Genomic DNA, 10,191 nt, shown 5'->3' on the forward strand with positions numbered 1-10,191 from the left:
ACCTTCTCCAGAATAGACCACATACTGGGTCACAAAGCAGGACTCAACCAATACCAAAAGACTGACATTATTCCCTGCATATTCTCAGATCACAATGCTTTGAAACTGGAACTCAATCACAAGGGAAAGTTCAGAAGGAACTCAAACACCTGGAAGCTAAAGACCACCTTGCTTAAGAATGCTTGGATCAACCAGGAGATCAAAGAAGAACTTAAAAAATTCATGGAAATCAATGAGAATTAAGACACTTCATTGACAACCTGAATATACCGATGGCTAGTAACAAGATTGAAGCAATGATCAAAAAACTCCCCAAAAAACAAGAGCCCAGGCCATGACATATTCCCTGGTGAATTCTACCAAACTTTCAAAGAAGAAATAACACCAATTCTTCTGAAGCTGTTCCAAAAAATTGAAGCAGAAGGGAAACTTCCAGACTCTTTTTATGAAGCCAGCATTACCCTGATCCCCAAACCAGGCAAAGACGCTACCAAAAAGGAGAATTTCAGACCTATATCACTGATGAATATGGATGTTAAGATTCTCAACAAGATCCTAGCAAACAGGATCCAGCAGCACATTAAAAAGATTATCCACCATGACCAGGTGGGATTCATCCCTGTGTTACAAGGTTGGTTCAACATTCGCAAATAAATCAGCGTGATAGAACACATCAATAATAGAGGAGAGAAGAACCACATGGTCCTCTCAATTGATGCAGAAATAGCATTTGACAAAATCTAGCATCCGATCCTGATTAAAACGCTTCAAAGTATAGGGATAGAGGGAACATTCCTGAACTTCATATAATCTATCTATGAAAGACCCACAGCAAATATCATCCTCAATGGGAAAAAGCTTACAGCCTTCCCGTGGAGATCAGGAACACGACAAGGGTGCCCACTCTCACCACTCTTGTTCAACATAGTATTAGAAGTCCTAGCAACAGCAATCAGACAACAAAGAGAAATAAAAGGAATCCAAATTGACAAGGAAGAAGTCAAACACTCTCTTTTCACTGATGACATCATTCTTTATATGGAAAACCCCAAAGACTCCACCCTCAAACTACTAGAACTCATACAGCAATTCAGTAACATGTCAGCATACAAAGTCAATGTACAGAAATCAGTGGTTTTCTTATACACTAACAATGAAAATACAGAAATGGAAATTAGAGAATCAATTCCATTTACTATAGCACCAAGGATCATAAGATACCTTGGAATAAACCTAACCAAAGAGGTAAAGGATCTGTACTTGAGGAACTAGAGAACACTCATGAAAGAAATTAAAGAGGACACAAAAAGATGGAAGACCATTCCATGCTCTTGGATTGGAAGAATAAACATTGTTAAAATGTCTATACTGCCTAGAGCAATCTATACTTTTAGGCCATTCCAATAAAAATTCCATTGGAATTTCTCAAAGAGCTGGGGAAAAGAATCCTAAAATTTGTATGGAATCAGAAGAGACCCCAAATTGCTAAGGAAATGTTGAAAAACAAAAACAAAACTGGCGGCATCACGTTACCCGATTTCAAGCTTTATTACAAAGCTGTGATCACCAAGACAGTGTGGTACTGGCATAAAAACAGACACATTGACCAGTGGAACAGAGTGGAGAGCCCAGATATGGACCCTCAACTCTATGGTCAATATTCTTTGACAAAACTGGTAAAAATATACAATGGAAAAAAGACAGTCTCTTTAATAAATGGTGCTGGGAAAACTGGACAGCGATATGTAGAAGAATGAAACTTGACCATTCTCTTACACCGTACACAAAGATAAACTCGAAATGGACAATAGACCTCAACGTGAGACAGGAATCTATCAGAATCCCAGAGGAGAACATAGGCAGTGACCTCTGCGATATCAGCCACAGCAACTTCTTTCAAGATATATCTCCAAAGGCCAAGGAAACAAAAGCAAAAATGAACTTTTGGGGCTACACCAAGATCAAGAGCTTCTGCACAGCAAAGGAAACAGTTAACAAAACAAAGAGTCAACCCACGGAATGGAAGAAGATATTTGCAAATGACAGTACAGACAAAAGGTTGATATCCAGGATCTATAAAGAACTTCTCAAACTCAACACACACAAAACAGTTAATCATATCAAGAAATGGGCTGAAGATATGAACAGACACTTCTCCAATGAAGACATACAAATGGCTATCAGACACATGCAAAAATGCTCATCATCACTAGCCGTCAGGGAGATTCAAATTAAAACCACTTTGAGATATAACCTGACACCAGTTAGACTGGCCAAAATTAGCAAGACAGGAAACAACGTGTGTTGGAGAGGATGTGGGAATGGGGAACCCTCTTCCACTGTTGGTGGGAATGCCAGTTGGTGCAGCCACTTTGGAGAACAGTGTGGAGATTCCTCAAGAAATTAAGAATAGAGCTTCCCTATGACCCTGCAATTGCACTGCTGGGTATTTACCCCAAAGATACAGATGTAGTGAAAAGAAGAGCCATCTGTACCCCAATATTTATTGCAGCAATGGCCACGATCACCATACTGTGGAAAGAACCAAGATGTCCTTCAATGGGTGAATGGATAAGGAAGATGTGGTCCATATACACAATGGAATATTATGCCTCCATAAGAAAGGATGAATACCCAACTTTTGTAGCAACATGGACGGGACTGGAAGAGATTATGCTGTGCGAAATAAGTCAAGCAGAGAGAGTCAAGTATCATATGGTCTCACTTATTTGTGGAGCATAACAAAGAACACGGTGGACATGGGAAGATGGAGAGGAGAGGGATTTGAGGGAAACTGGAAGGGGAGATGAACCATGAGAGACTATGGACTCTGAAAAACAACCAGAGGGTTTTGAAGGGGCGGGGGTGTGGGGGTGGGAGGTTGAGGAACCAAGTGGTGGGTAATAGGGAGGGCATGTACTGCATGGAGCACTGGATGTGGCGCAAAAACAATGAACACTGTTACACTGAAAATATACAAATAAAAAAAATTAAAAAAAAAGTTTTACTGCACAAACAACAAAATGGCTTTTAACCAAGATGGAGTCGCTCTGGCTAAATAAGTCCTTATAAGACAGACTACTCTTGATTGTTATGTGGCAAATTTAATAAGCAAGAAAATTTGCATCCACGGCTTATCTTAGGCAGCTGCAAGATGAGTAGATATTTTCACTTACATGCCAGAATCTTTAAAGTTCACACTGAGGCTTTAATGGGGATCATTCACATATACAGTCCAGATCGTGTCAACAACACATTACTCAGTCCAACCCACATTTTTAAATGGCTCCTGGAGTAGGAACAGGAGAAGGGAATACATCCCAAGGATAGAGGATGAGGTAAGAAACCTCTGATTACCCAGATCCTCCTTGCAGGTCACTCAGCATTCATATCCTCTTGATGACCCCCTACAACAGGAGATATTTCTGTCTATATAAGGTCAGTTATTCTGTGACTTTTGCTTACTTAATTCAATCCATTTACATTTAGGGTGATTATTGATATATAAAAATTTACTAGTTTCATTTTAATTGCTTTGAGAATGGTTTATAATTCCATTTTTCCTTTATTTCCTCTTTCTGTATGCATTTGTAAGTTCATAATTTTCTGTTGTGGAACATGATGACTCTTTCGTCTTTATCTTCTGGGAATCTTCCATAGATTTGTGCTGTGGTATGAGGCTTACATAAAACATCTTATAGGTATAACAGTTTATTTTAAACTGATATAAACTTAAATTTGGTCACACAGAAAGACCCTACACTTCCTTCCCCTTTCATATATGTATGTTCCCCTTTTTATACTTTTGATGCCACAATTATTCTTTTTTCATATTGTATATTCATTAAGAAATTATACTAACTATACTCATTTTAATATTCTTTTTTGTTAACCTTCATCATATAGTTAATTAGTTAATGGTGTGGGACATAAAGGCGAAAGAAAAAAAAATCTTACTGTCTACAGCCTGTTAACAAGTCCTTGCAACAGGTAGAGTGACCTTCCTTAGGAAAGCAGCTGTTTCAATGTTGACACTTTACTAAGGGCAAAAGGCAATCTTAGCTTAACATTATCCCAACACCCTAGGATCCTGTAAGTCTACATTAACATATAAAAATTATTTTGGAGACTTCCTTTATCTCTACCGCCAACCAGATATATGTTAGTAATCAGTCTCCAAGCTTATGGCCCACAGATATATATCTGATATATATACCTCACAAGATTTTATTAGACAGTAATAAATGACCTATTTCTGAACAACAGTTAGGCTCTCAAGGTCTTGGAAAACTTCCTTTTAAAATTCCTTAGAGATTTATGCATCTCTAACCCTCTCCCCACTTGAAAGTATATAATCAGTCCCCTATCACAACCCCAGTGTGGCTCTTTATGCCAATGGGTCCTGTCCCATGCTTTAATAAAACCACCGTTTTGCACCAAAGACATCTCAAGATTTATTTCTTGGCCATTTGCTCCAAAACCCAACATTTTCATATTAGTTAACACACCATCAAATTAGAGAATTAGAGTTTTCAAAACCTGACTATATATTTACATTTACCAGAGTGTTTTATATTTGGTATACTTTTAAAAAATTCATGCTAATATATTTACATTTCAGGGTGAAGAATTCCTTTCAGTATTTCTTAAAAGACAAACCTAGTGGAAATGAAGCCCTTTTATTTTTTGAGGATTTATGAATTTTGTGAATTGATTTCTCCAAATCTCTCCTCACATTTCAGAAGTTTATATGAATTGTTTTTTTAAATACACTTTTAAGATAAACTTTCTATTCCCTTATCCCACTTGTCTATTTATAATTTGAGGATTGTTTCTTTTAATGTTGCTTCATGTATTTTATTTACTCTTTTTTTACTCTTTATTTACTCTTTTTACTTTTAAAAAAAATTCCCCTCTGAACAAATAATCTTCGAGCTTATGTATTTTAATCAATACATCATTTATTCTGTCTTTGAATTTATATGTTGCATTTTTATTTCATTTGTTGTATTCTTCAGACTCAGAATTTCTGTTTGTTGGCTTTTTATTTAAATTCAGTTTGCTAAGGTATAATATGTTATTAGTTTTTGATATAATGTTCACTGATTCATTAGTTGGATACAACACAATGTGCTCATTCTATTATGTGCCCTCTTTAATTACCATCACACAGTTATGACATCCCCTCATCCACCTCCCTTTCCACAACCTTCAGTTTGTTCCTGGAGTCAGGAGTCTCAGATGGTTTCTTTCCCTTTCTGATTTATTCCCATTCAGGTTTCCCCCCCATTCCTCTATTGTCTTCTGTACTACTCATCTATTGTCTTCTTTACATATTCTGTATATATTCCACATATTGTGAAACCATATGCTAATTGTGTTTCTCTGATTGAGATATTTCATGTAGCATAATCTTCTTCAGTTTCATCCATGTCAGTGCAAATGGTGGGTATTTATCCTTTCTGATGGCTAAGTAATGTTACATTGAATATATGAACCACATCTTTTTTATCTATTTGTCTTTTGAAGAATATATTTGTTCCTTCCATGGTTTCGCTATTGTAGACACTGCTGATGTAAACATTGGGGTGCATATGCCCCTTCTTTCCAATACATCTGTATCTTGGGAGTAAATACCTAGTAGTTCAATTGCTCAGTTATAGGGTAGCTCTATTTTTAACGTCTTGAGGAACCTCTATACTGTTTTCCAGAGTGGCTGCAGCAGCCTGCATTCTCACCAAAAGTGGAAGAGGGTTACCCTTTCTCCACATCCTCACCAACATTTGTTGTTTCTTGTCTGGTTAATTTTAGCCATTCTAACTGATGTAAGGTTGTATCTCATTGTTTTGATTTGCATTTCCCTGATAACTAGTGATGTTGAACATCTTTTTATGCATCTGTTAGCCATTTGTATGTCTTCTTTGGAGAAGTGTCTGTTCATGTCTTCTGCCCATTTTTTTTACTGGAATATTTGTTTTTTGGGTGTTGAGTTTGAGAAGTTCTTTAAAGATCATGCATATCAGCCCCTTGACTGATATGACATTTGTAAATATCTTCTCTCATTCTGAAAGTTGCCTTTTTTTTTTAGATTTATTTATTTATTTATTTGACAGAGATCACAAGTAGGCAGAGAGGCAGAGAGAGAGAGAAGCAGGCTCCCTGCTGAGCAGAGAGCCCAATGTGGGGCTCGATCCCAGGACCCTGAGATCATGACCTGAGCCGAAGGCAGAGTCTTTAACCCACTGAGCCCCCCAGGCGCCCCTGAAAGTTGCCTTTTAGTTTTGTTGACTCTTTCCCTTGCTGTGAGAAGATTTTTATCTTAATGAAGTTCCTAGAGCTCCTTTTGGCTTTTGTTTCCCCTATCTTTAGGGGCATGTCTTGAAAGAAGTCACTGGGGTCAATGTCAAGGAGGTCACTGCCTAAGTTCTCCACTAGGATTTTGATGGATTCCTGAATCACATTAAGGTCTTTGATCCACTTTGAGTTTATCTTTGTGTATGGTGTAAGAAAGTGGTCCAGCTTCATTCTTTTGCATGTGGCTGTCCAGTTTTCCCAGAACCACTTACTGAAGAGACTGTATTTTTTTCAATGGGTATTTGTTCCTGATTTGTTGAAGATTAGTTGATGATGGAGTTGAGGGTCCATTTCTGGGCATTATAGTCTGTACCATTGATCTATGTTTCTGTTTTTGTGCCAGTACTATGCTGTCTTGATGATCACAGCTTTGTAATATAACTTGAAGTCAGGCATTGCGATGCCAAGATCTTTGGTTTTCTTTTTCAATATTCCCCTGGCAAGATAGGAAACAACAAATTTTGGCACAGATGTGGAGAAAGGGGAAGCCATTTCCACTCTTGGTGGGAATGCAATTTGGTGCAGCCACTCTGGAAAACAGTATGGAGGTCCCTCAAAGGGTTAAAAATAGGGCTCCCCTATGACCCAGCAATTGCACCACTGGGTATTTACCCTAAATACATAGACGTAGTGATCTGAAGGAGCACATGTACCCCAAGGTTTATAGCAGCAATGTCCACAGTAGCCAAACTCTGGAAAGAATCTAGACAGATGAATGGATAAAGAAGATGTGGCATATATAAACAAGCGATATTATGCAGCCATAAAAAAACAAAATCTCGGCATTTGCAACAATGTGGATGGAACTAGAGACTATTATGTTGAGTGAAATAAGTTAATCAGAGAAAGACAATTATCATAGCACCTCACCGATATGAGGAATTTGAGAAACAAGACAGAGGATCATAGGGTAAGGGAGGGGAAAATGAAACAAGATGAAACCAGAGAGGGAGAAAAACCATAAGAGACTCTTAATCTCAGGAAAAAAAAAAACTGAGGTTTGCTGGAGGGGAGGGAGGTGGTAGTGATGGGGTGACCAGGTGATGGAATTTGGTGCTATGGTGAGTGTTGTGAATTGTATAAGACTGATGAGTCACCGACCTGTAATCATGAATGAAATAATACATTATATGTTAATAAAAAATAGAGCTACCCTATTCAATATAATATTACTCCGCTATCAGAAAGGATGAATACCCGCCATTTGCACCAACATGGATGGAACTGGAGGGGATTATGCTAAGTGAAATAAGTCAGAGAAAGACAATTATCATATTGCTTCATTCACATGTAGAACTGAAAAAATAGTGCAAAGGACCACAGGGGAAGGGAGGGAAAAATGAATGGGAAGAAATAAGAGAGGGAGACAAACCATGAAAGACTCTGGACTCCTGGAAACAAACTGAGAGTTACAGAAGGGAGGGGGGTTGGGGGTTGCATAACAGGGTGATGGGTATTAAAAAGGAAGTGTGTTGTGATGGGCACTGGGTGTTGTATGCAACTAAAGAATTGTTGAACACTACATCAAAAACTAATGATTTAGGGGCGCCTGGGTGTCTCAGTGGGTTAAAGCCTCTGCCTTCGGCTCAGGTCATGATCCCAGGGTTCTGGGATGGAGCCCCGCATCGGGCTCTCTGCTCTGTGGACAGCCTGCTTCCTCCTCTCTCTCTCTCTGCCTGCCTCTCTGCCTACTTGTGATCTCTGTCTGTCAAATAAATAAATAAAATCTTTAAAAAAAAACAAACTAATGATTTATTATATGTCGACTAATTGAACATAATAAATAAGAACAAATGAGAAAATAAAAACAAAAACAAGGACAAGAGAAATCATAAATATTCTTCAAAAGTTAACTCTGAAAATAACATTTCCCCCTGACAAATATTCTGGATACTTACTATGTGTCAAAAACTGTCATTATGTCTCTACAGAATTTTTTAAACAATATGTTATGTAAAACCATAGAAATAAAGAGTAAGTTACAAATTACTGCCTTTAAACTAAAACTACTGTTTTGTAAAATGATAATTCAGTGACTCTCTAATGGAGAGTATAAGAACATCATGATTTCAACACCTTTTTTTGATTCAGAAGGACATTTTTCATTTGTGCATCATTTTATTTAGCAGTCTTTGCAGAGCATCTTTTACTTCTTTGTTCCTTAGAGTATAGATGAGAGGATTCAACAGTGGTGTGACCAAAGTGTAGAAGAAAGTGAAGATCTTGCCATAATTTGAAGCAAAGTGGTTCTTAGGATCTGCATAAACCATGGCCACTGTCCCATAAAACATGAAGACCACAATAAGGTGGGAAGAACAGGTGGCAATGGCTTTTTTCCTTCCCTCTTCTGAGTGGAGTTTCCCCAAGGCTCGAGCTATACAGCCATAAGAAGTCAGGATCAATACCACTGGTACAATGGTGAAAAGGTCAGCAGAGATGGTCATTTGCCACTCAATGGCTGAGGTATCTCCACATGCTAGGCGTATGAAGGCAGGAACTTCGCACAGAAAATCATCCAGGTGGTGGTGGGTGCAAAAAGGAAGCTGGAATGTGATGGGAGATTGGGTTACAGATTCCATCAATCCAGACAGCCAGGCTATTAGTACCAGTTTCCAACAGAACTGATGATTCATGATGATGGTATAATGCAGAGGCTGGCAAATAGCAACATAGCGGTCAAAGGCCATCATCACCAACATAACACCTTCTGTTGCCCCAAGGCAGAGGAACACAGATAGTTGAATGACACAGCCTGTGTAGGTGATGCTCTTGTCTGGCCCCCACAAATTAGACAACATCTGAGGCACAGCAGTTGTAGTGAAGCAGAGATCCAAGAAGGAAAGATTGCTAAGAAAGAAATACATGGGAGTGTAGAGATGAATGTCCACACAAGAGAGCAAGATAATGGTTGAGTTGGAGAGGATGATCATGGCATATAAAATGATCACTATCCAGAAGAGAATTATTTCCAGATGGGGCCATTTAGTGAAGCCAAGAAGAATAAAGCCTACTTGGAAACTGTTGTTTCTCATTGCTAGTGCTTTTGACATTGGTGCTTGGACATAATTATAAGTAAGATTTTGTGAATGAATTTCACAGAAAGGATACAGCCATTACTAGTTTTCCAGGGGGTCTTAGGACATGGAACATTTGGATGTTTTTCCTTATATCCGAGCAGTTGTATACAATCTCTCTTCCATAAGTTTGTGTTTTTTATACAAAAGTGGTATTAATAAGATCCTGATGAGGAGGGCGCCTGGGTGGCTCAGTTGGTTAAGTGACTGCCTTCAGCTCAGGTCATGATCCCAGAGTCCTGGGATCGAGTCCCACATCGGGCTCCCTGCTCCTTGGAGAGTCTGCTTCTCCCTCTGACTTTCTCCCCTCTCATGCTCTCTCTCACTGTCTCTCTCTCTCAAATAAATACATAAAATCTTTAAAAAAAAAGATCCTGGTGAGAAAAACAAAAATGAGATAAATGTAGCTAAAATTAAATCTCCTTACAAGTTAGAGCCCACTGATGAATACCTGAGGCCCGCAGAGTGTGACATTTCAAGGAACGCATGGCTGCCTTAATGTTGATGTTTCATTAGAGATTAAAAGCAAACTTATCTTAACAATAACCACATCTCCAAGATCCTGTAGACTCTAACTTCAGCATACAGAAATCTTAGAAACTTATGCTCTACCCCAACTCCCTCCACAAATTTAAAAATATATGATTTTTCACTCCTCACAGTCATAAGTGCAGCTCTTTCTGCCCACAGGTCCTGTCAATTTTTGCACCATAAAACATCTCAAGAATTCTTTCTTGACTATCACACTTGATGGCCCCAAATC

General features: G+C 38.4%; 1 protein-coding gene across 1 annotated transcript; it reads right to left on the reverse strand.

Annotated features, from left to right (window-relative positions):
* Window positions 1-8,456: 8,456 nt before the first annotated feature.
* On the reverse strand, window positions 8,457-9,386 carry LOC123936481 (olfactory receptor 15-like). Its single transcript, XM_045996991.1, has one exon. It carries the CDS (start codon window positions 9,384-9,386, stop codon window positions 8,457-8,459), a length of 930 nt encoding a protein of 309 aa, XP_045852947.1.
* Between the last annotated feature and the right edge of the window lie 805 nt (window positions 9,387-10,191).

This window comes from Meles meles, unplaced genomic scaffold (assembly GCF_922984935.1).
Source record: "Meles meles unplaced genomic scaffold, mMelMel3.1 paternal haplotype, whole genome shotgun sequence".
Lineage (NCBI taxonomy): Eukaryota > Metazoa > Chordata > Mammalia > Carnivora > Mustelidae > Meles > Meles meles.